Source organism: Mirounga angustirostris, unplaced genomic scaffold (assembly GCF_029215605.1).
Source record: "Mirounga angustirostris isolate CCGP_5_RB_7025 unplaced genomic scaffold, mMirAng1.0.hap1 SCAF_4, whole genome shotgun sequence".
Classification (NCBI taxonomy): domain Eukaryota; kingdom Metazoa; phylum Chordata; class Mammalia; order Carnivora; family Phocidae; genus Mirounga; species Mirounga angustirostris.
Window position 1 is genome coordinate 157,544,258 of NW_026991712.1, and position 27,517 is coordinate 157,571,774.

At 38.2% G+C, this 27,517-nt stretch overlaps 1 protein-coding gene across 7 annotated transcripts in view; it reads left to right on the forward strand.

Annotated features, from left to right (window-relative positions):
• FOXJ3 (forkhead box J3) overlaps window positions 1–27,517 on the forward strand; it is a 145,913-nt gene that overhangs the window by 85,777 nt on the left and 32,619 nt on the right. For 5 of the 7 annotated variants that reach the window (XM_054512936.2, XM_045897944.3, XM_045897942.2 and 2 more), the window contains one exon: window positions 16,371–16,472. The exons of the other annotated variants lie outside the window; for them this stretch is intronic. In XM_054512936.2, coding sequence (XP_054368911.1) covers window positions 16,371–16,472 — 102 coding nt within the window. The remainder of the gene's footprint in view (window positions 1–16,370; window positions 16,473–27,517) is intronic. 7 annotated transcript variants of the gene reach the window in all.

The window sequence follows — 27,517 nt, forward strand, 5'->3', positions numbered from 1 at the left end:
TATTTTTATTTTTTAAACTAATTTTTACACACCCAGCGTGGTGCTCAAACTCACAACCCTGAGATTGAGTCACATGCTCTACTGACTGAGCCAGCCAGGCGCCCCTAAACTTTTAAAAGTTTTTAAAATGTAGATGGTAAATATGTTGACATTCTTGAAAGTTTATTAAATTTCTGAAATTTGTAATTTTTCCCCATGTGTAAACATGAGAATTCTATGTGAAAAATCAAAATATTTTACACATTTTTGAAGAGAGATGAGCTTTGAGAGGAACAGAATTGGCTTTCTAAACTGCTAAAGAGAATGGATTTTTAAAAATGAAAGTAACCATATCTTTATGTCCTAAATAAAAAATAAAGCGTGATAGTTAACGAAAAATAAAGCGAGATAGTTATCTCCAACTTAATATTTGTAATTTCTCTGGATCACCTCCTTGGCCCTTCCATTTACATGAACATAAGCCCATGTTGTGTCTTGATCATTACAGCATTCCTTTCTTTTCTTAATTCTTGCATATATAAACGTCTCTCATTTCCCTTTTTCTTACTTCTTTCATCTTCTTACCACTTTTTCTTTATCATAAAATGGACCTGCAGACTTAAAAATATTATTAAATCAAGTTTAGCATGGTGAAATGAATACGCTCCTTTACTAGGAGTCCTTTGTTTCTCTTCTGGCTTTACAGGTTACTTGTTCTTGTGACTTTGGCAAATTGTTTTTTGTTTTGAGTTTCAGTATCCTTAATTTTAAAGTGAGAGGATAGAAGTCTTTTTTTTTTAAAGATTTTATTTATTTATTTGAGACAGAGAGAATGAGAGAGAGAGAGCACATGAGAGGGGGGAGGGTCAGAGGGAGAAGCAGGCTCCCTGCCGAGCAGGGAGCCTGATGCGGGACTCGATCCAGGGACTCCATCCAGGGACTCCAGGATCATGACCTGAGCCGAAAGCAGTCACTTAACCAACTGAGCCACCCAGGCGCCCCGAGAGGATAGAAGTCTTAACAGCTGCTTTGAACTGAATGTTTGTGTCCCCCCCAAAATCCATATGTTTGAAACCCTAATTTCAGTGTGACAGTATTTGGAGGTGTGGGCCCTTTGGGAGGTAATTAGGTCAAAAGAATGTAGTCCTCATGAATGGGATTAGTGCCCTTAGAAGAATAGGCCACAGAGCTAGCTAACTCTCTTTGCACCATGTGAGAAACCAGTGAGGATACCTTTAACAGGCTTCTCACCAGAACCTGACCATGTTGGCACCATGATCTTGGAGTTCCTGCCTCTAGAACTGTGAGAAATACATTTCAGTTGTTGATAAGCCACCTAGTTTATGGTAATTTTTTATAGTAATCTGTGCTAAGACAAAATTATAATAATAATAGATAATTATATTGAGTTTATGTGCCAGATGCTTTTTATTTTTATTTTTTTTAAAGATTTTATTTCTTTATTTGAGAGCGAGCACACACATGAGCAGGTAGAGGGAGAGGGACAAGCATACTCCCTGCTGAGCACAGAGCCCAACATGGGGCTTGATCCCAGGTCTTGATCCCGGGACCCTGAGATCATGACCTGAGCCAGAGTGAGACACTTAACTGACTGAACGACCCAAGCACCCCCAGATGGTTTTTAAAGAATTTATGTATATTAACTCATGTAATTTTTATAGTAACTTCAAATAATGAAGCTGATAGGTATGGATGTTAAGTAAGTTGTCAAAGGGTAGTAAGGACAATAAGTACCAGGTAGCATTATGAACCTAGGTAGTCTGCCTTTAGAGTTTATATTGTTTACAACTGTCCTTTCCTACCATTAGTATTTGCTATGTTGAAAATCACAACACTGCATCAGATTTCTTTGTATATATACATATCTTGTCAGCTAATGGTCCATGATTTTAGAAGAGAACCCCCACATTGAACATATGTATATATAAAGTTGATATATGTACACACACAGAGACAAACACACATACATGATTATAAATGACAGAACAAGTACTAACTGATAAGTCTATTAGACCAGGCAAGGATAACTAAAGTGACTCAGAATAGATAATGCTGCCCTCAGAAAGCCTCTGGGAAGAGGAGTGAAACTTGGCATGTAAATTTTTTGGATAGAAATGGTAAAGGATGTTGTTCCACTTGGAGAAAACGGTGTGCAGGGTTGACGGGGCAAGAAGTACGGGTGGGCATAATTGAGAACCTTTTTAACTATAGTGAAGAGTTTAGGCTAGGGTGTGGACATTTAGATAAGGAGTAGAAAGCCTAAAGCCTTGGGATCAAGGAAGTTAACTTTGATTTGATAGCCTGTAGTGTTGAGAAAGGAATCAAAACAGTTAAGAAAGATACTTCTCTTTATAAAATACTCCTTGCAAGAGGAAGATGCTGTAGGGGAGAAAAATAACTTTCCCTCTACCCTTCTAGGTTGTTGGCTGAGACTCCCCCTCCCCCATAATAAAAAGGCAGATTAATAGGAGAAAACCAAATTTAATTACATATGTACATATGGGAGTCCCACAAAGATATGAGACTCAGTGACAGCCAGGCATTTGAGGCTTATATACCATCATGAGCTAAGGCAAGGGATGTGGGTCTGGGGCTTTAGAGAAGAAGGCAATTTACAGGAAGGTGGGAGAAGAGCAAGTGTTTGGTAAATAAATGTCCTGCCATGCAGATAAGTCAGATATAAAAAGTTATCTCTGGTAATAACTTTCTTCCTGGTATAGGCCCCTTTCTAAATTCTTTTGGGCAGTTGAGGAGGAGGTGGTAAAAAGTTTTTCCTCAGTCTACTGGATCTTACTTGCCTTCAGCTCAGAATAATCCTCATGCCAAAGTGGCATGTTCTGGGATGGCTTGTTCTGAACCCCCTCAATGCTGAGTAGATGGAACTGCCATTGTGAAATGACAATGGCCTGGGCTAGGGATATATGCATGAATAAGTAAGTTCTCTAGAAAATTAGCATTAGCATGGTATCTGGTCTCTTAATATGTACTCATAATTGTGTGAAATGCTGCCATTTTACCAGTTTCATTTGACACATCTTTGTTTTCTAGATACTGTGTGTCAGGCATTGTGCTAAAATTCTATGCAGTATACCAAGAAAAATGAAACACGATAAAACACAGAATTCTAGCACAAGGTCAAAGTATGTATAGAAAGTATTATAAAAAAGGTATGACAGATTACTGTATGCAGAGGAAGGAGACATTGTTTTACTGGGACTATCTGGGATGGTTTCATAGGGGTTCTGTGCCTTGGCTTTCAGGTAGAGATAGGCAAGGCAAGATAAGGCAGCATTCACTGAGCTTTAGGCACTGCTTTAGGTGCTGGGGAAACATCATTTAACAAAACATTCTCTGCTCTCCTGAAGTTTATATTCTGATTGGAGGGGTTTTGGATAGGGAGGCATGAGATAAGAGGTCATGATCAAGGATACGATATGGGGTGAAATAGTATCAGGATTTGGGAGAGAACAGAGCAGTTCATTTTATCTGGATGAGTTTTTCCTCTTTTAAATTAATTTGCATTATTCATGCTCTTCATTGAGAGAGCGAGCACATACCTTTTACATTTTAAGCATAGAGCGAAGTATTGGAGGAATAGAGGTAGGCAAGACAGACTCTTTCCTTGTGAAGCTCTTAGTTAAGCAGGAAATCTAAACATAATTCATAATATTGCTTGCTGTCTCAGCATAATTAATAGTTCCCTATTCATTCTCAAAATAGCATTTGGAGGATAAATTATGTGGTCACTCTAAAGATGAGGGTCTTGAGAACTTTGGGCCCATATAGCAGAGAACTGATGTTTCAGTGAGGTCTGTTAAATGAAATAAGGCAGATGAGGATGATTGGCAATGTGAAAGAGTGAGGGGGAATTACATGTACAAGCCTAGTCATTTAAAAAAAAAGTGCCCAAAGGGGCACCTCGGTGGCACAGGTGGTTGAGCATCTGAGTCTTTTTTTTTTTTTTTAAAGATTTTATTTATTTATTTGAGAAAGAGAGAATGAGAGACAGAGAGCACGAGAGGGAAGAGGATCAGAGGGAGAAGCAGACCCCCTGCTGAGCAGGGAGCCCAATGTGGGACTCGATCCTGGGACTCCAGGATCATGACCTGAGCCAAAGGCAGTTGCTTAACCAACTGAGCCACCCAGGCGCCCTGAGCATCCGACTCTTAATTTCAGCTCAGGTCATGATCTCAGGATCATGAGATTGAGTCCTACCTTGGGCTCAGCATGGAGTCATCTTGTCCCTCTCCCTCTGCACCCCCCGCACCCCCCACTCGCATGCGTGTATGCCCCGCCATTTCATTTTTTCTGTCCTATTTGTTTTTATACCGATTAATTTCTCTTTAACCTTTTGCATTTATTTTGCTTTTTAATTTGGTTTTGCTTGTTCAGTTCAACCAAAGAATATATTGAAAAGTGCCCTGTCTACTGGAAGCTGCTGAGGGTAGAAAAAAGCAAAATTAGCTGGGTATTACCTACGGAGATTTTTTTGAAGACTGGAAAACTGAAACTATTCCAAGTGATGGGGTTTTGGACTATAGGTTGAGGTTCAGTGGGGTGGAGTCCGGAGCCGACGACTAAGAAAGAATTCTTGAGAGGTCTTTGGTGCAAAATGGTTTATTAAAGCATGGGGACAGGACCCTGGGCAGAAAGAGCTGCTGTACTGGGGTTGAGGGATGGCTGATTATATACTGTGGGATTGGGGGAGGTAAGGAAAAGGGATGTTTCTAAAGAACTTTCATATGCTAAAGACTCACAGGATGGGGGGTGGGCTTGCCATTGTCTAGTTAAGGTTGTTTACCCTTCTAGTAAGGTATTAACATTAAGATAGTTGGGAACTTCCTGGAGGAACATTACACTCTTGCCCATTTCAAGTATCTGTAGATGGGCTGCAGGTTACAAAGACATTTAATTGTATTTACGTTCCCTTCTGGAAGCTATTGCTAAGGCTTTTATAAGTAAACTGAGGGAGACTCTTGTCTTGTAGGATTGTTATCTCTATAAGTTAACTATTTGTTTTTCCTTTAGGGCAGCCAGGGGTGCCTGAGGAATGTCACATATATCCCATGGTGGGGGGAGGTTGTGGGATGTCAGCTTCTGCTTTGTCCTCAGCTTGCCTTCTGTTCCCTCATCACAAGGGAACTGAATGGTAAGGAATAGAAAAGGGAACTCAGGTTTTAAGCAGTTCTTTGTTAAAAAAAAAAAAGTGCTTGAAAGAATGAGTGCTTCACATTAGTACAGTTTATCTCTTTTATCATGTTGATAATCACAGAAACATATTCTTCTCTGTTCATTCTTTGATTGTCCCCTCCCCCCCACTTAAATCATCTTTGCTTATAGGAATCTGTTATGCTAAAGCAGTGTGAGGCCCATTCAGGGGGTCCATGGGGTGAAAATTGTGTTCATAATACTAAGATGTTCTTTACCTTTTTTACTCGTAATTTTTCAGAGGTTACATGACCTGTGATTTTGCCATAGATTGAATGCAGAGGTCTTCTGTTAAGCAAAGCATTAAAGCAATTTGTTTAAAAATGTAAAATAATGCCATTCTTCTCATTGTTTTTTTTTTTTTTGAGACTATATTTTTCATACAAAACAGTATTTATGTTAACATGCAGTGTGTCACTGTTTTAAATGAATTAATAAATTTTGTCTCAGTTTAAAATTCTAATAGGTAAATAAAAATAGATATGTCACATAAATAAAAGCTCTTTGGGAACCTCAGTAACTTTTAATAGTGCAAAGGAGTTCTGAGATCAAAAAATTTGAGGACTGTTGTGCTAAAGGAAGATTTCCTGTCTCTTCCAGGAGACATTCTTTTTGAGAAAAGAAGATCCCTGTCATGATTTGAGCTCTTTAAGTAGACAAGAAATTGAGTAGAGGTAGTTTGAGGGGTGATACTAGGAAAGTGGGGCAATTATCAAGTCGCTTATCTGTGTGGACTGGCTCAGTCAAATTGGGAAATGCTGGGAGGTGGTTTAGAACTCTGGGCAGCAAGCTATCTATCTATCTGTCAGCTCTTCCCCCTCATTGAATGATGCTGCTGCTGGGGGCATTACCTTTTCTGCACTTCTGGCCTGTCCTGCACAAAGCCAAATCATGGTCCTCAGCTGAAAACAAAACAAAACAAAACAAAATCAGGTGGAGAGGTAGACGTGTTTGTAGTAAACAGGGTAGAAAGGAACGCAGAGGGGAATGTGGTTGCTACATGTCTTTTCTGTTGGTGTAGTGTATGTGTGTGTTTTCAGATCTGTGTGCACCCTTTGTTTTTTGTAGCCTCTTGCATTTTCATAGCCTTTGACTTATTTCTTAAATTGGATCCAATCCAGGAAATCCTTTAAAAAATCTTGTCTCTTCAAGGTGTGTATGGGCGCACAACTGTTAAATTAGTAGACCGAAGGTGCATCTTTTTGAGTATATTGTTTCTTGTAATTGAAAGAGACCCTTCCTGGTCACTGGTTAGGGTTTGCCTAAGTGCCTCATTCAGGGTTTTAAAATAAGTGGACAAATTTAGTATTGTTGTAGAAAAAGTTGAAATGGTTGTATGTAACTGTTGCTTATGGATAGTGAGGGCACATGTTTACTGTGTTTCTCTTGTATGCTTGGCAAGGTAAGGTGCTTTGAAAGGATTCTAAGTAGTAAATAATGCTCCTGGGATGCCGCCAGTGGTAGGAAATAGAAACTCTAAAAACAAAACCAAAAAACCCCCTGTAGATTGTGTTATATTTTAGCAGCATTTAATCATCCAGAGTTCTTCTGTTTAAGAACATAGTAAAATTATGAGCAAAACCAAGTCATGTTACAAAGTCATGAGGTGTCACTTTTATTAATTCCAAGTTTAGGGGAAATAGAACTTAGGAAGTTAGGAGACCTAGTTTTACAGTTACTGTGTTATAATTTAGATGTTTAATTTTTCTGGCCATAGTTTCTTTATATATAAATGTAAGTGGATTGTCAGCTCTGTAGGCCCTGGAAATCCCACAAGTGCAAAGGCTCCAAGGTAGAAACATACCTGGGATCTTGAGAAACAACAAGGAGGTCACTGTGGCTGTTCTAGTGTGTGGAGGGAGGGAATAGTGGTTTGGAATATAGGTGAGGTTCGGTGGGCTGACGACCAAGAAAAAATTCTTGAGATGTCTTTGGTGCAAAATGGTGGTTTATTAAAGCAAGGGGACAGGACCTGTGGGCAGAAAGAGCTGCTGCCCCGGGGTTGTGAGAGGAGTGACTGATAATATACTTGGGAGTTAAGAGAGGTAAGGAAAAGGGATATTTCAAAAGGATTTTCCTATGTTAAAGAAGACTCACTGGATCCCAGAGGCCTTGCCATTGTCAAGTTAAGGTGGTTTTTCCTCCTGGCAAGGCATTAACATGATAGTTGGGAACTTCCTGGAGTAACATTACACTCTGCCCACTTCAAATATCTGTCAATGGGCTGCAGGTTATAAGGACATTTAATGGTATCTACATTTCCTTCTGGAAGCTAGGTTATTGATAGAAATGCTTTGTTCCTGTAAATTGCTAAGACATTTGTAAACTGAGGGAGACTCATGTCTTGCAGGATTGTGATCTCTAAGTTAACTATTTCTTTTTCCTTTCCTTTGTTTAAGGGCAGCCAGGAGTGCCTGAGGAATGTCACGTATATCCCATGGAGGGGGGAATGTGGGGTATCACTTTCTGCTTTGTCCTCAGCTTGCCTTCTGTTCCCTCATCAGTAGGACTGTAGAAGTAAATGGTGGGAGCAGGAAGTAGATTGTGTAGAGCCTTGTATGCCTTTTGTAATAAAGACTTGGGTTTTACCTTGAGGTAGGGGTAGAAGGCCATTGGAAGGCAAAGTAGTGACACAGGAACAGTGTAGCTGCTATAGGAGAATGGTAGAAGCAGAGAGATAGGAAATTGCTGTGGATGGTTTTGCTAAAATCTTCTAATGCATTGTTTGGAAATTATCTGCGGGAGTAAAAGCCAGATAGAATATATAAACTCACTCTCTTAAACATTTGGCCTCTGCAAAAAAACAAAACAAAACAACCCATATACTCTGCAGTTATCCAGCTTTTATTGGGACAAAAATGGGGGCATATACATTACTTTTTCTTGAAGTTATATGTGACAGTTCAAAGATGATTACAAGTTTAATTAATCAGGAAGATAACTGGAGGATGGATAAATAGAAAAGAAGATATTCTTCTAGGCAGAATATTCTACATTTTCTGCATATCTGGGATTGTTGTCATTTTGTGACTTAGTTTCTGTTATTGTTATACAGAGTGGTTTTGTTGGTTAAATGTTCCCCCATTGTGTGCCTTTTTTCATCTCTAAGCCTGAGTCTGAGTAAGGCGGGATTTAGTTAAAGGTATAAGTGAGCAGAGGAAGGAAAGCAGTCTACATTCCTACTCTTAGAACTCCTAGAACTGAAAAAAACATTTATTTCAATTGGGTGAACATGTACTGGGTGTACATTATGTGGGAGGAACTACATGTTGCCTCCAGGAGGTAGGTGTGAATAGAATTTCCTGGGGGTTAAAAAGTCAGAGAAAGGGCGCCTGGGTGGCTCAGTTGGTTAAGCGACTGCCTTCGGCTCAGGTCATGATCCTGGAGTCCCGGGATCGAGTCCCGCATCGGGCTCCCTGCTCGGCAGGGAGTCTGCTTCTCCCTCTGACCCTCCCCCCTCTCATGTGCTCTCTCTCTCTCTCATTCTCTCTCTCAAATAAATAAATAAAATCTTTAAAAAAAAAAAAAAAAGTTCAGAGAAATCCTATCCAGTAAGAGATTGTAAACCAGGAAGTGTTTTCATGAGGGTTCATTCCAGTGAATGGGTAGGATTTAGTTTAGTTTTGTTTTTTGACAATACTATTGAGAGATTGTTTATGTACAATTCATCAAATAAAGTTTACAATTTGAGAAGTCTTCACATGTGAAATTACACCAGTATCAAATGAACATTTTAGTCACCACCAAAAGTTTCCTCTTTCCCCTTTGTCGTTCATGCCTTCTTCCATTCTCATCTCCAGGTACCCCTGATCTGAGGGGTAAAGGGTGGGGCAGGAATTGACATCTTAACAATATTGATTATTCCAAGCCATGAAAATGTTGTATCTCTTCATTCATTAGGTCTCTTAATTTCTATCAGGAATGTTTTTTTTGTGTTTTTTTGGTTTTTTAAAGATTTTTCATTTATTTGACAGAGACACAGCGAGAGAGGGAACACAAGCAGGGGGAGTGGGAGAGGGAGAAGCAGGCTACCCGCGGAGCAGGGAGCCGGATGCGGGGCTCAGTCCCAGGACCCTGGGACCATGACCTGAGCCGAAGGCAGATGCTTAACAACTGAGCCACCCAGGCGCCCCAGGAATGTTTTTTAGTTTTCAGTGTAGGGGACTTGGATATTTCCAGTTAAATTTAATCCTGAATATTTTGTTTTTAAAAGCTATATATTTTTAAATCAGTTTTCCAATTGCTTGTTGCTGGTATATAAAAATTTAATTAATTTTTATATGCTAACCTTGTATCCTATAATCGTTTTAGGTTTAGTAGTCATTTTATAGTGCCTTGGGATTTTCCATAATAAACAGTTATGTGATCTGCAAATAGACAGTTTTCCTCTCCCTCTTACTCTTCTGTCTCTTCCCACCTTATTAAAGTGAACTAGAATCTCCAGTATAGTGTTAAATAGAAGTGATGAAAGTGGTCATCCTTCCCTTATTTCCATTTTGAGGGGGAAAGTGTTCAGGATTTCACCCCTAAGTGTGACATATCTGTAGGGCTCTTGTAGATACCCTTTATTAGATTGAGGAAGTTCTCTAGTCCTAGTTTGCTGAGAGTTTTTAATCATGAGTAGATAGGTGTAGGATTTCATCAAATGCTTTTTCTATACCTATTGAAATGATCATATAGCTTTTCTTTATTCCATTAGCATGTTGAATTACACTAGTTGCATTTAGAATGTTAAACCTGCATTCCTTGGATAAACCCTACTGAGTCATGATATATTATCCCTTTCGTATATTGTTGGATTCAGTTTGCTCTGTTTTGTTAAAAGATTTCTGCATCTGTGTTCATGAAGGATGGATTTATAATTTTCTTCTTTTGTAATGTCTGTCACGTTTTGGTATTAGGATTATATTGGCCTCATATTGGTAGTATTCTTTCCTCTATTTTCTGAAAAAGTTTTTGTAGATTGGTATATCTTTCTTGAATGTTTGAGAAAATTCATTAGTGAAACCATCTGGCCCTACAGGTTTTTTTGTGGGTAGGTTTTTGATGTTTAATTTATTTGATATGGGACTTTTCAAATTTTCTCTTTTTTATGCCACTTCTGATAAATTATATTCTTGAAGGAATTTGTCCCTTTCATCTGAGTTGTTGAATTTGTTGGTATAAAGTGGTTCATAATATCCTCTTTTAATATTTATAGAATCTGTAGTAATAACTCTTCTTTCATTCTTGAAATCAAGGATATGTATTTTCTTTTTTTTTCCAGTATAGCTGTTTCTCAATTTTGTTAGTCTTTTCAAAGAACCAGGTTTTGTCTTTGTTAATTTTTTTTGTCTGTTTTCTATTTGTTTATTTCTATATTTATCTTTATCATTTACTTCCTTCTACTTATTAATTTGTTCACTTAATGATATTTCTAGCTTTTTCTTTCCAGCGTAGGTAATTAATTGGTTTGAGACCTTTCCTCTTGTAATATAAGAATTTAAAGCCACAGGTTTACCTCTAAGGCTGTTTTAACTGCATCTCACAGATTTTGGTATGATGCATCTTTTTTATCATTTAGTTCAGAATACTTTAAAAATTCCCTTGTGAGTCCTATCTGACCCATGAATTATTTATATAAATGTTAATTTCCAAGTGTTCCAAATGTTGAATTTTCCTAGATATCTTACTGTTTTATAATACAATTTTTTTTCATTTCACTCTTTACATATTTATTGAGACTTATTTTGTGGCTCAACATGTGCCATATCTTAGTGAATATCTGTGTGCACTTGAATAGGTATTCTACAGTTTGGCAGAGTGTTCTCTAATATCAGATCAAGGCATTTTCTAATGTATCCCAGTGTTCTTTTTCTTACTGATTTTTAATTGTCAGTTTTTTTGCTTCAAGTATTTTTAAGCTCTGTTATTAGTCACATTTACATTTATAATTGTTATGTCTTCATCAGTTCTTTATCAAATGTTATTAAAATGTCTGATATAATCTGTCTTAGCATCTGTTTTATCTGATATTAATGACCTGAGTCATTTTATCCTTATGCTTACTGTTTGCAGTGTATACATTTTTCCATGTATTACTTTCAACTCATCTGTGTTTATATGTTTGAAGTTGTGACTGTTTTGGGCGGCAGTTTGCTAAGTCTTTTTTAGTATCTCTCACGGTCTTTTTATTGGAGGGTTTAGATTATTAACATTAATGTAATTAATGATCTTGTTAGATTTAGGTCTACATTTTGTTTTCTGTTTGACCTCTCTGTTTTTAGTTCCTTTCTTTCCCCCTTTCCTGCCTTCTTTTAGATTACTTAGACATATTTTAGGATTCTGTTTTATCTATTGGCTTTTTAGCTATAGATTGGGATTTATATATTGGGATTTCAGTATACATTCCTAACTTTTTGAAGTCTACTCAGAGTTAATATTTTACCATTTCATACAAAATACAGAAGTCTTCCGACATATGGGTCCCTTTTGCCTCTTTCCTCATCATTCCTTCTAGTTGTAATATGTATGATACCTGCATATACTGGAAGTCTTGCAAGACAGTGTTACAATTTTGCCTTAAATAATTATATGTGGTTCTTGAAGCCTAAGAGGAAAGCAACAGTCTTATATTTACCCAAATATATGCAGGTCTCCTGGCACCAGATTCTCTTAGTTTTTCTTTCTCTGAAAATGTCTTCCTTTGCCTTCATTCCTAAAGAATATTTTCATATGATATACAGTCTAGATTGAAAGGTTTTTTTTCTTTCAGTACTTTGAAGATGTTTACTGTTTAATGACCTCTATTTATTTTATTTTATTTATTTATTTAAAGATTTTATTTATTTGCGAGAGAGAGAATGAGAGACAGAGAGCACGAGAGGGAGGAGGGTCAGAGGGAGAAGCAGACTCCCCGCTGAGCAGGGAGCCCGATGCGGGACTCGATCCCGGGACTCCAGGATCATGACCTGAGCCGAAGGCAGTCGCTTAACCGACTGAGCCACCCAGGCGCCCAGACCTCTATTTTTTTTTAAAGATTTATTTGAGAGAGAGAGAGAACGAGCAAGGGGAGGGGCAGTGGGCGAGACAGACAGAATCCACAAGCTGACTCCCCATTGAGTGCTGAGCCCAACTTGGGGCCTGATGCCAAGACTCTGAGATCATGACCTGAGCCGAAATGAAGAGTCAGCTGCTTAACTGACTAAGCCACCTGAGCGCCCCGGCCTCCATAATTTTTATGACAAATCTGATCATTTCCAGTTAGTGTTCTTCTGTACGTGAAATGCCATTTTACTTTGGCTGCTTTCTGTCTTTATTTTTCAACAGTTCAATTATGATGTATCCAAGTGGGATTTCTTTTTAACTGATCCTGATGGAGGTTCACTGTGGGATTCTCAAATCTGTACATTTGTCTTTAAATAAATTTCCGACGTTTTCAGTCATCAGTCCTTCCATATTTTTTCTTTTTCTCTTTCCTCTCCTTCTGGAACTCTAAACATGTTAGACCGTTTGAGATTATCCCATAGCTTTCTGATGCTCTGATCTTTCTTTTTTAAAATCAATCTTTCGGGGTGCCTGGGTGGCTCAGTCGTTAAGCGTCTGCCTTTGGCTCAGATCATGATCCCAACCCTGGGATTGAGCCCCGCATCGGGCTCCCTGCTCAGCGGGAAGCCTACTTCTCCTTCTCCCACTCCCCCTGCTTGTGTTCCCTCTCTCTCTGTGTCTCTCTCTGTCAAATAAATAAAATCTTAAAAATAAATAAATAAATAAAATCAGTCTTTCTTATTTTTGTTCCTTAGATTGGGTAATTTTTGTTGATCTGCCTTTGAGTTCACTGATTCTTTACTGTTTTATCTCCATTCTAATATTAAGCCTATCCATTGACTTTTCAAATACAGATAATTATGTATATTTCATTTGTAAATTCTGATTTTGTTCCTTTTTATATTTTTAATTTCTCCACTGTGATTTCCTTTATTACACTTTCATTCAGGTGTGCTATGTTTTTGTTTTTTACTCAATGAGTAAAAAACTCATTGAGCATGGGATTGTAATAGCTACTTTAAAAATTTGTCTCATAATTCCAGTATCTCAGTCTTCTTGTGGTGGTTTCCATAGATGGTTTTTTCTCTTGACAGTGGATTGCATTTTCCTGTTTCTTGTATGTGTTGTAATTTTGGATTGTATCCTAGTGGACATTGTGTTATGTTATATAGACTCTGGGTTCTGTTATATTCTTCCATAGAATATTGATATTTTTGTTTTAGCTGGTAGTTTACCATGTTAGACTCAAACTGTAAGTTCTCTCTTCTGTGGACAGTGGTTCCAATTTCAATTTGATTCTTTAATTCTGTGCTTTAGTTTGCGTTTGCATGTCAGGGGTCAGTCTTTTGTGGTGACTTGTGTGGTGTTTCATATATAGTATTAGGGTATCCCTTTTGACTTTCTACACTGTCAGATTCTGTTCTCTCTTTGATATCTGGCAGTGTTTACCTGAGCTCTTTTCCCTAGTTCCTCCTGACAGAAAGACAACGCCAGCCACTCATGCTCCACAGCTGCTACCCAGCCTTGGGGCAGAGCTGCAAGAAAACAGGAAACTGAGGCTAATGTCTCCAAGTTTTGACTTCTCTCCACATCTGCCTAATCTTCAGAATCCTCAGCTCTTTGTCCTCCTGTGGTCCTTGCTTTCCTCCCCCACCCCCCAATTTGTAGTTGTTATCAGCAGAAGGTTGATCTGTGGGGATTTCACACCACCATACTGGAAGTAGAACTTGGGTGGGTAGGATTTTGGCAGGGAGTAAGAGGAAACCCCAGAAAGGACCTTTCATAAGCTGACTGGTTCCTCCCAGATTAGACTCATTGATACTTTCTTTGCCCAGAATTTTCCTCTTGGCTGTAATAATAACAGTTATCGAGATATGTTTTGGGATACCTAGATCCTCTGGCTTTTCTAATCAGACTACTTATTGTCTTAATAACATAGAACCAGTGTGCCTATAACTAAAAATATATACTATACTATTGAGTATATCAAAGCATGTAAAGAGAATGTTGTTTATTCTCTTGATTGAACCAGACTGAAGTATCCATAAAGAATATCTAATTAAAAGATTTTAAAAATTTACTGTCTAATTTATAATAGCTGAAGCTATGAATCTGGCTTTGTAGGAAAATAGTGTCTCATACCAAATCTGTGCCTTTTCTCATTAATCACTATTAAATATCCCTTTGTATCAGAGATCCTCAGCATCAATAGCAGGTATGTTTTACTAGTCATCATAGCAGCTAGCCCTTACTGTGCATTTCAGGTACTATGCTGAGAGCTTTGCATAAATTATTTCATTAATGCTCTTAATAGACCTCTAAAGGAAGTGACATATCCTCATTTTTATAGATGGGTAAAAGAGCATAAAGGTTGAGTAATTTGCATGCCATCACACAACACCGGCTTTCCTCTTCTACCAGTGGGGAGGAGTGAGAAATAGTGAACCAGTAGTTGGGTCAGAGAAGATTCAGGTGAGTTAGAGGAACATATTTGCAGTGTTCTAAAGTAATCTTATATGTTAATTTAGGTTTAGCTAAGTTGGGCTGGCATCAAAATTGAGGCATAGACAAAGTTGTCTTTGTAGTTCTTTCACTTGTATTTCATATGAAGCTCTTTGCCACTTTGACCCCACTCTCAATGTATATGCAGCACGTAAGTGCTAGATTCTATCTTCTGGGTGAGGGTGGGGGGTGACCCTTGTCTTTTTCTTTTTTTCATTGCAGTCAAACTGTTCTCCACCGTCATAGGTTATCTGATGAAAGAAATTCATGATGGAGTATTAAGTAATAAATAGATGAATCTTAGAAACGTGGTCTCAGTGAAATTGTTCTCTTTTACATGCAGTGTGATCTTTTAAAAACGCATCTCCACTTGGGACCATGTGTGGCACAGATTTTTTTGGGAGGGGGTGGGGCACAGGAGGAATATACACGGAACTAGCATCATAGCCACAGATTGTTTATATCTGTCATTAGCTTTCAGCATTGAAATTGAACACTCTTGAGTCTTCATCAAAGCCATAAACATCATCTCTTACAAAAGAAAGAGGAGTTATCACAGTTTATATCCCAGATTCTAAATACAAAATTTTGACCCCCCATATTAGCTTTATAAACAGTGTGATGGGGCGCCTGGGTGGCTCAGTTGGTTAAGCAACTGCCTTCGGCTCAGGTCATGATCCTGGAGTCCCGGAATCGAGTCCCACATCGGGCTCCCTGCTCAGCAGGGGGTCTGCTTCTCCCTCTGCCCTCTTCCCTCTCGTGCTCTCTGTCTCTCATTCTCTCTCTCTCAAATAAATAAATAAAATCTTTTAAAAAAACCAAAAAACCCCCAGAAACAGTGTGATGAGTTGTGTTATTCAGTACTGTTCAGTTGCAGTAATAGACAAAAGAAGAAAAAACAACTGAGAACCTTAAATCAGAGTTTTATTTCTCTTTCAAGTAGAGGTTCATGCTGATAGATTAGACGGATAGCCATCTGTGTCCCACCAGTTCATTCACATGTTGATGTTCCTTCTAATCTTGTCTTTTCAGTGTTCCCTAGAGTACTACCCTTGGCATTTTGATTAAGCAAGATGACCACCACCGTGTCTGTGTCCCAGCCTGCAATAAGAGGGAAAGACAGAGTAGAGGAAAGCAGGTTCTTTTCAAAGACATGATCCAGAAGTTGCACATATCACTCTTGCTCATATCTCCTTTACACAAGTTAGTTACATGGCCACATACACCTTAGTCACATGGCCACAACTACTTGCAAATGAAGCTGTAAAGGTAGTATTTAGCTGGGCTGTCATAAGTCAATAACTATGGGTTTTATTACTAAAAGGGAGAATAGGGGAAATGGATATTAGAGGACCGTTAGCAGTCTCTACTACAGAAGTTTAGAATTTTTGCTCAACTATGCCACAGTCAATTAAAAGAGCTGGTAAGAAGTAGCCAGGCCAATGGACTTTGTGATACCAGGTCAGTAACATATTAACATATAGTACAAGAGATTTCAGTAGGGATTGAAATTCACATTTTCAGAAACAAAGCACAAAACTAGATGTTGGAGAATTTGATGAAATACCTTCAAATTGTGTTAAAGTTGCTGGATATATGAGCTAATAATTATTTATTTTGTTCTTGTATTTTAGGCCTCAACTCCATATAGCATAGATTCAGATTCTTTGGGAATGGAGTGTATTATTTCGGGAAGTGCCTCTCCAACTCTGGCAATCAACACTGTGACTAACAAAGTAATTCTGTTTTTTTTTAAACACTTTTGAAATGTCATTGAATAATACATTTAATTTGCCTTTATAATAACAATAGAGTTCTATATGATTGAGTTTAAAGATGACATAATTTGGCTAGCTTATACATGGCAGCTTGAAAGCTTGAATCCACAATGTTTTGAGGTTATACACAAATCAGAAGAAAATATTTCTCTAAAGAAGTTGGAGGATGCTTATTGGGAATCTCTATTTAATTTAAATTCTTGACAGTGCCAGTTCCCAACTGATAGAATTTTTGAGTCAGTATTTTATTGAATCAGTTTGTTTCAAAAACCGTTCATTACCCCTCTAAATATGTTCTTGAAAAAAAATTGTCGGGGGCGCCTGGGTGGCTCAGATGGTTAAGCTTCTGCCTTCGGCTCAGGTCATGGTCCCAGGGTCCTGGGATCAAGTCCCGCATCGGGCTCCCTGCTCAGCGGGAAGCCTGCTTCTCCCTCTGCCTCTGCCCCTCTCTCTCTCTGACTCTCATGAATAAATAAAACATTAAAAAAAAAAAAATTAAAAAAAAAAATTGTCAGATTCCCAAGGGGTCAACAGAATCCAGTAAAATGAATAATTTGGACAAACTCACAGAGTTCTTTGGTGGTCAGCCTATTTCATGATATTCAAGTGTAGGTGCATATCCAGAAATAGCATGTAGTAGTTTGCTGTCTTTTCCTTTCTTTTCCTTCCCTTCCTTCCCCTTCCTTTTCTTCCCTTCCCCCCGTATCCCTTTCCCTTCTCTTTTCTTTTTGAAGCAAGGGCCAAAACTTCAAAATTTTATGCCAAGTCATTAGATACCTAGTGGAATACAAGTGTTTCTTCTTTACAAGGTAATTTCTTAAGCTCATATCTCAAAACCCTAAAAAGGCTCTGGGAGATTCGTGAAGTAACTAAGTTCTGTGCATGTATTTCTTCCCTTACTAGACCACGAGCATCTGAAGCCATATATGTCTCATGCTCCTACTCTCTCTCTCTCTTTTTTCTTTTTTAATTTTAATTTTAATTTTTTTTTTAAGATTTTATTTATTTATTTGACAGAGAGATAGCGAGAGAGGGAACACAAGCAGGGGGAGTAGGAGAGGGAGAAGCAGGCTTCCTGCTGAGCAGGAAGCCCATGCGGGGCTCAATACTAGGACCCTGGGATCATGACCTGAGCCAAAGGCAGATGCTTAACGACTGAGCCACCCAGGCGCCCCAACTCCTACTCTCTTTCAATCTCACTTTCAAATCTTGCTTTTACCCTCCCCTCCTCCCTCCCTTGCTTTCACTTGTTTTTGCTTTATTTCTTCCATTTTATCATGCACACACATAAACACACACACACACATATATATACATAATTGTACTGATATATACATAGGATCTTTTTATTTGTAGAAAGATAATAAACCAGTAGAAGCATACTATCATCTTAGTGACTGATCAGATTTACAATTTAGAAAGGAAACTGACAGCTGAGGTATAGAGTATTGATTTTTCCCAAATACCAATCCATGGAATGATTCCATCAGAATCACTTAGGGGAGGAATATGTGGGTGCATGTGTGCGTGTGTTTAGCGGTGCTGGTGGTAATTCCAAGGTATTATTACAGGCCTGCCATATCATTTATTTTATACTTATAGATAGGGTTCAGAAATCTGTACTTTAAGAAATCATCCCTGGGCACCTGGGTGGCTCAGTTGGTTAAGTGTCTGCCTTCTGATTGGGTCATGATCCCAGGGTCCTGGGATCGAGCCCCACGTCAGGCTTCCTGCTCAGTGGGGAGCCTGCTTTTCCCTCTCCCTCTGCCATAACCCCCAGTCGTGCTCTCTGGCTCTCTCTATCTCTCTGTCAAATAAATAAATAAATAAAATCTTAAAAAAACAAAAGAAACTATTCCTAATGGTGCCCAACTAAACTTGAGAATTTCTAGTGGAGCATATGGGCTAGAATCATAAATATCTGATACTGTTCCTTATAGTAGTCCAAGTAGGAGATAACTGAGGCCTAAACATAGTAGTAACTTTTAGGAAACAATGACGAAATAGTAATGCTAGGACTTCATGATGAAATAATACAGGGGTCAAAGGAGCTGGAGTGTTTGGACTTCTGCTTCTAGATATGATGGAATAGCTAGTATTAGATTAATCCTTCTATCTATATAAAATACCACCATCCCCCACTATTAATAAAAAAGAGGGGAGAGGCACTGGAGAACAAAAAGCCATGACTTCAGGGCTAAAGATCCCAGGGAAAAGGGAAATACATTGAGATAAGCCATGCATATTTCCCTTGGGACATTCCTCAATTCTCAATGTGTGGCATAGAGGCTAAATAGAAAGCAGAAGCTTAGAGCAGTCATGGGGCTAGGAAGACAAAAACTGGAGTTTGAGGCTACTGAACAGCCAGGGCTTGAGGACTAAGATCCCCTTGAATCTCAGAAATGAGTTCAACTTCTTGCAAGTAATATCCACTTAAGGCACTTGTTAATTCCTAACTCATATGTATTTGGGCTCAGGCATAGATAAATCAAGTGGATTTTTCACTACTTAGAATCAAGCAGTCTCACAGAGAAGAGGGCAACAAAAATTATTGTTCATGATCTTCAAGGAGGAGGGGAGCCATGATAAACATTCCAGCCTTTCAAATCGATAGCTCAGAATGGTTACGTTCTGTGAGTAAGAGCAAACCAAAATTGACCAGCTTCAAATTGTTACTTAGGGTGGTTGCTAATATTTTTTCTGCTTGCCAAAAGAAAACTAAATCCTTTCTGGAATAAATTAACATCATCCTGAGCTTTTACAAGTTTTCATAAGTAAGATCTCACTTTCAGTAAAAAAATTTTAGACATTACAGGAAACAGGACCAATTAAATAACCATGGGATAGGTAAGGAAAAACAGCATAAACATATTTACAAGTGATCTAGATAATGATTTTAAAATAACTGTCACTAATATGTTTAAGAAAATAGTTGAGTTAGAGAAAATTTATCAGAGAATTGGAATCTGTGTGGAAGAATCAAGAGGAAACTCTAGAACTGCAAAATATAGTAACTGAAATTAAGAATTTGGTAGATGGGTTTAACAGCAGATTAGGCACACCGGCGGAGAGAGAATAGTGAACTGGAAGAAATGTCAATAGAAAATACGGAGATTGAAGCACAAAGAAAAACAGTGGAAAATTCAGAAAAGCTTAAGAGATAAATGGGATATGGGGGAAGAGGTCTAACAAACTTGTTATTAGGGTTTCAGAGGAGAGGAAAAAGGAGTAAAGAAGAAACAATATATTAAAAATTTTAAACTGATGAAAGATAACACAGTATAGATTCAAGAATTTCTTGAGAGCCTCAAGAAGAATTAAACAAAAACCTTACCAAGCAAAAAAAAAATATTGAGCTGCTAAAAACAAAGATAAAACAAATCTTAAAATCAGAGGCAAAAACAGGCAACTTCAGAGGAACAACAGTAAGCCGGGCATTGACTCCTGAATAGAAATGATAAAAACCAGACACGAGAATGAAATCTGTATACTGCTGAAAGGTAATACCTGCTAATCCAGATTTCTACAATTAAAATTTCTGTGAAAAATGAAGGTTAAATGAATAGGTTTCTACAGAAACAGAATCAAAGAGAATATGTTACTAGTATACCAGTATTAAACAGTTAAAGGGAATTAATTTTTCAGATAGAAGGAAATTATCCTGTGCGCTAAAGAATGAAGAACACCAAAAGAGTATGTCTCTTGATAAATCTAAATGTGTATTGAGTGTTTACAACAATAGCAGTTCTGTTACATAACACAATGCCTTTGGGTCTAAAATACTATAGAAGTTAAAAGACATGACAGTACAAGGGTAAGGCAGAAAGAAATATGGTTGACCCTTGAACAATGTGTTTAGGGGTGCCGATCCCGCCACCTCCTGCACAGTTGAAAATCTGCATGTCTACTTTTGACTTCCCCAAAACTTAATAGTCTGCTGTTGACCAGAAGCCTTACTGATAACATAAATAGTTGATTAATACGTGTTATGTTACATGCATTTTATACTGTTGTTCTTACAATAAAGCTAGAGAAAAGAAAATGTTAAGAAAATCTTAAGAGAAAAATATTCTTACAGTCTGTACTGTATTTTTATTTATTTATTTGTTTGTTTTTAAAGATTTTTATTCATTTGAGAGAGCACATGCCAGTATGAGTGGGGGGAGGGGCAGAGGGAGAGGGACAAGCAGATTCCCAACCTAATGGTGGGGCTCAATCCCAGGATCCCAACCATGATCCAAGCTGAAGTCAGACGCTCAACTGACTGAACCACCCAGGCACACCTATTTATCTATATTTTTAAATCAAACTCTTCGCCCAACATGGGGCTTGAACTCACGACCCTGAGATCAAGAGTTCCGAACTCTACCTACCTACTAAGCCAGCCAGGCACCCCAGTAACTGTTCTGTATTTATCTTTTTTCTTTTTTTTTTTAAGATTTTTTTTTTTTTTTTTTTAAACTGGGATGAGAGGCAGGGGGAGAGGGAGAGAGAATCTTAAGCAGGCTCCGTGGCCAACCCTGAGATCATGACTTGAACTGAAATTAAGAGCCAGGTGTTTAACTGACTGAGCCATCCAGGTGCCCCTGTGCTGTGTTTATTAAAAAAATTCTGTATATAAGTGGACCCATGTGGTTTAAATCCATGTTGTTAAGGATCACCTGTAGGTACAGTTAAAGTCTTTGCATTGCATTGGAAGTGGTAAAAGTACTAAGTCAAGAGCATGTTGTAATATTTAGGGCAGTGGTTCTTTTAATACATCAACATGTCACAATAACTAAGAGGGCTTGTTAAAACCCAAATTGTTGGGCCTCACCTGAGAATTTCTGGTTTAGTACATTTAATTGGGGTCTGAAATTTTGAATTTCTTTCTTTTTTTTTTTTTAATTTTAATTTTTTATTTATTTTTATTTTATTTAAAGTAATCTCCACACCCAGTGTAGGGCTTGAACTCAGCCCTGAGATCAAGAGTCACATGCTCCACTGACTGATCCAGCCAGGTGCCCCAAAGATTTTATTTTTTTAAGTAATCTCTACACCTAACATGGGCTTGAATTCACAACCCTGAGATGAAGAGTCAACACACACTCTACCAACTGAGCCAGCCAGACACCCCTGAAAATTTGAATTTCTGACAATACTCAGATACTGGTTGTTTTATTGTTTACTACAAGAATAGTAAAAGAATATAAAGTAAGTAAGAAAAAATAATATATCCAAAAGTAGACAAGGAGAAAAATGAACAAAGAAGAGATAGGAAAAACAGGAAAACAAATATGTATTTAAATTGAGTTATGTTGGGCGCCTGGGTGGCTCAATTAGTTAAGCATCTGCCTTCAGCTCAGGTCATGATCTCAGGGTCCTGGGGTTGAGCTCCACGTTGGGCTCCCTGCTCAGCGGGGAGTCTGCTTCTTCCTCTCCCTCTCCCTGTCTATCAAATAAATAAAATATTTTTAAAAAAAGATTGAGTTCTGTTAGGAAATAAATGTAAATGTACAAAGTATTCCATTTAAAAAGTCAAAGATTGTCAGACGGGATGAAAAAATAAAATTCAACTGTGTGCTGCTTACAAGAGATGTATCTTTTTTTTTTTTTAAGATTTTATTTATTTGACAGAGAGAGACACAGCGAGAGAGGGAACACAAGCAGGGGGAGTGGGAGAGGGAGAGGCAGGCTTCCTTTGGAGCAGGGAGCCCGATGCGGGGCTCGATCCCAGGACCCTGGGACCATGACCTGAGCTGAAGGCAGACACTTAACAACTGAGCCACCCGGGCACCCCTGAGTTTATTTATTTATTTATTTTTAAGATTTTAGTTATTTATTTGACAGAGAGAGACACAGTGAGAGAGGGAACACAAGCAGGGGGAGTGGGAGAGGGAGAAGCAGGCTCCCTGCTGAGCAAGGAGCCCGATGTGGGGCTCGATCCCAGGACCCTGGGATCATGACCTGAGCCAAAGACAGACAGATGCTCAACGACTGAGCTACCCAGGTGCCCCACAAGAGATGTATCTTAAAGAATTATACGCACACACACACACATTTAAGGATTTTATTTATTTATTTTAGAGAGAAAGAGATTGTGAGTGGGGGGAGGGAGAAGGAGAGGGAGCTGGAAAGAATCTCAAGCATACTCTGCGCTGAGCATGGAGCCAGACGTGAGGCTCGATCTCACAACCCCTGAGATCATGACCTGAGCCAAGAGTCAGACACTTACCCAAGTGAGCCACCCAGGCACCCCACAAGAGATATATCTTAAAGGACAAGAAACATTACTGAAAACAAAAATATTTTATTATGCAAAAGGGATCATTTCAATAAGAAACAATACTAAATTTATATATGCCTCAAAAGCTGACAAAACTAAAAGGAGAAATGGACAAGTCCTTGACCAAAGAGGAAGATTTTAATGTATGTCTCTTTATAACTCATAGAAGAAGCAGATCAAAATCCAAAACCCAACTAATCAAACAAATCCCATTAAAGATGTAGAAGATTTGAACCAGGAAATTAGGATATTTGATCCACTTGATTATATATATATAGAATATTATACTTAACAGTTGCAGGATATACTTAAAAAAAAAAAAGATTTATTTATTTTAGAGAGTGAGAGAGTATGGGGGAGAGAGGCAGAGGAGAGTCTCAAGCAGACTCTGTTGAGTGCAGGGCCTGACTCGGCTCGATCTCATGACCTTGAGATCACGACCTGAGCTGAAACCAAGAGTTGGACACTCAACTGACTGCACCACCCAGGCACCCCTAGAATATACATTTTTTATGTGCACGTGGAATATTTACCAAAAATGATCATGTAATACTGATTTATGGTAGACCATAAAGGAAGTCTCAGCAAATTTCAGAAGACCAACACCATATAGTGTGTATTTTCCAGCACGGTGGAATTAAGGTAGAAATTATAATAGCAAATAGATGATCAGATAGTCACCCAAAGTTCGCAGATTAAGCAGTATAGTTATAAATAACCCAGTGATCAAGAATGAATCCTTAGAAAATACTTTGATGACAAACAGAAATACAAAATATGAAACCCTGTAGATGGAGTGCAGTTAAAGTATTAGCTTTAAATGTGTGTACTAGAATAGAAGAAATATTGAATATTAATGATTTAAGCATCTAGATAAAGAGCAAAAGATATCTGAAGAAGACAAAGGTAATAAAAAATATGTCAACAAACAAGAAGTTGGTTCTTTGTAAAGATTTGTCGGTTCTGGCCAAGGTGGAATAACAGGGCCTAAATATACTCCGCTACCTGAAACAACTGACAAAATAGACAAAATATATGAAACAGTGGTTTTCAAGAGTTTGGACCATAGGACAGTGATCCCTGAGAAATTGTTAACAAACAAGGTCAACCCTGTGATTGTTCTAGCTTACTGTCTAGAGAAAGTTTCTAAGGCCCAGAGGTCTCCTTGAGTGGAGCCAGGTGGAGCTGGGAGATCATGAAATCCCTGAGGTGGCTAGAGTTCACAGGGCAGCATATCAGAGAAGAGAAAGCTACACCAAGAAAGAATTCCAGTGATATACTGAGGGTGCTCCCTGAGTCTTCAGTTGGGTACTTATCAGTGCCTGAGTAAGGAAGACTAGGGAAAGAACCACCTGCAAGGGGGTGCCTGGGAGGCTCAGTTGGTTAAGCGGCTGCCTTCGGCCCAGGTCATGATCCCAGAGTTCTGGGATTGAGCCCCACGTCGGGGGGGGTCCCTGCTCAGCAGGGAGTCTGCTTCTCCCTCTCCCTCTGACTGCTGCTCTGCCTACTGGTGCTCTCTCTCTATCTCTCTGTCAAATAAATAAATAACATCTTTAAAAAAAAAAACACGTACAAGAATTAGTGTGGAAAATTACTGATACTCCTATAGGGCCAGGCATAGTTACTGTTCACACAAAAGTGAAAGTCTTCATAATTCATAGGTCATTAGGTAAAATAGGATTTTGTTTCAGTAGTGGAATAAAATTAGCCCTGGGGCACCTGGGTGGCTCAGTTGTTAAGCGTATGCCTTCGGCTCAGGTCATGGTCCCGTGGTCCTGGGATCGAGCCCCGCATTGGGCTCCCTGCTTGGCGGGAAGCCTACTTCTCTCTCCCCCACTCCCCCTGCTTGTGTTCCCTCTCTCGCTGTGTCTCTCTCTGTCAAATAAATAAATAAAATCTTAAAAAAAAAAGCCCTAGACTAAAATTCTGCTCTGGTCCTGTCTACATACCTTCAAAGCAAAACTCAAAAGGATTGATCTGTTTTCAAGTAATTCTACTTTTAAAATTTGATTTAAAGTTTTTAAGATGTAATTCAGAGACCATTATAAAATTTCTCCTTTTAAAGTTTATAATTAGTGGTTTTGGTATATTCACAAGGGTGTGCAACCATTAACCGCCATGTAATTCCAGAACATTCTCATCACCCCAGAAAGAAAAGCCTGTACCCATTACCATTGATTCCCTATTCTATCCATTTCCTGTAACTATTAATTTACTTTCTAACTCCATGAATTTTCCTATTCTGGACATTTCGTATAAATGGGATCATATACATAACTTGTTATGTCTGACTTCTTTCACTAAATACATTTTCAAGGTTCAGTTACAGCACGTATCAATACTTCATTCCTGTTGTCAAACAATTTAACTGTGTTGCAGAATAAAGCTCAAGAATGTTTATAGGAATACAAAAATATCTAGCACTTATCCGTGTAAAATTCACAGTGGTCTGGCATCCAATAAAAAATTACCAGGCTGACAAAGAAGTAATAGAACAAACAAACCAGGGCACCTGGGTGGCTCAGTTGGTTAAGCGGCTGCCTTCAGCTCAGGTCATGATCCCACAGTCCTGGAATCGAGCCCTGCATCAGGCTCCATGCTCAGCGGGAAGCCTGCTTCTCCCTCTCCCACTCCCCCTACTCTTTCTCTCTCTCGCTGTCTCTCCCTCTGTCAAATAAATAAATAAAATCTTAAAAAAAAACTGACAAAAAAATAAAAACAAAACAAAAAACCAACCATGAGTAGAAAAATATCAAAACTGACCCAGAAATAACACAGATGATAGAATTAGTATAAAACAACGTAAATAATTATCATAAGCCAAGATACAGAAATAACCTATCAGTGGATGAATGGGTAATGAAGCTGGGGGCAGGGGTTGTACACGCACATACACACACATACAGAATGGAATATTATTTAGCCATGAGAAGAAAATCCTGCCATTTGAGACAACATGAATGGATCTTGAGGGTATTATGCCAAGTGAAATGTCAGGCAGAGAAAAACAAATACTGTATGATATCACTTATATGTGGAATCTTAAAAGGCCTAATTCATAGAAAGTAGAATGGTGGTTACCCGGGGGCTATGGGGCAGGAAAAATGGAGAAATGTTAGTCAAAAGGTATAAACTTTTCAGTTACAAGATGACTACGTTTGGGGAATCTTTTATATAGCATGGTGATTATTGTTAACAATACTGTATTCATGTATACATGAAAGTTGCTAGGTGAATAGATCTTAAATGTTCTCATCATAAAAAGGAAATTGTAATTATGTGACGTGATGGAGGTGTGAATGCTCTGGTGGTATTTATTTTGCAGAATATAAGTGTATCAAATGAACACATTGTACACCTTAAACTTATATGTTAATTATATCTCAGTAAAGTTGGAAAAAGCCCAGTTTTTATACCTGTATTCCATGGAGAAGTAAAAGGATAGGTTGAACATGTACATGTAGACACATGGAAGGTATTTTTTTTTTAATCCAAATCAAACTTCTTGGAGATAAAAATTATGTCTGATTTGAAAAATAACGCTGGATGGAATTAACAATAGATTAGACATTGTAGAAGGAAAGATTATTGAAGATATAGCAATAAAAGTTAGACAAAATGAAACACATGAAAAGACTAAAAAAGTACATAGAATATTAGTGCTCTGTGGTAACAACTAGAAATCTGGACCTACAGAAGGGAATTAAGGACCAGAAATGGTAACTATGTAGGTTCAATGAAGCATTTTTTAAAAATTTAAATCTCATTAAAAGACAATAAACTGTTGAAAGCAAAAATAACAAAAATATATTGTGGGTGTATAATATGTAGAAGTAAAATATAGGACAACAATAGTATTCAGGCAGGTAGAGGAGAAATGGAAGTGTTACAAAACAAATGTTAAACATAAACTTTGAGAAAGAAAGAAAGCTATCTTCACAGATGACATGATTGTTTATACGGAAAATTCAAAAGAATCTACAGACAAACTCTTAGAATTAATAAATGAACTTTAACGTTCTTGATACAAGATCAGTGTTTGACTTTAGAAATCAGGGCGCCTGGGTGGCTCAGTTGGTTAATCGGCTGCCTTCGGCTCAGGTCATGATCCCGGGGTCCTGGGATCGAGTCCCGCATCGGGCTCCCTGCTCTGCGGGTAGCCTGCTTCTCCCTCTCCCTGCCTCTCTGCCTACTTGTGCTCTCTATCTCTCTGTCAAATAAATAAATAAAATCTTTAAAAAAATAAAAGAAATCAATTGCATTTCTGTGTATAAGTCAATTAGAAAATAAGATTAAAGAGATAAAACTTACGTTAGCATTCAGAAACATTAAATACCTAGGATTAAGTGGAAGATGAACTCTACACAGAAAACTATAAAAAATTACTGAGAAAACGAAGATGTAAATAAGTATATAATTTCCATAGGGAAGATTATTGTAAAGAAGTCAGTTTTTCCTAAATTGATCTACAGATTTAATATCCCAATCAAAGGTCCACAGTGCTTTTTGGGGGAAGGGATGGGAGTAGAAAATGACCAGCTGATCTTAAAATATAAATGGGAATCCAAATGGCAAGTGGTAGTTGAAGATAATGTTGAAAGAAAAGGTATGGTAGAGGATTTATACTTCGAGATACCAAGAGTAAACCTACAATAATTTAAAGAGTGGTATTCGCAGAAGACAAATAGACTTATGGAACACAACTCAGTGATGTCTTTCAACAAATAGTGCTGAATCA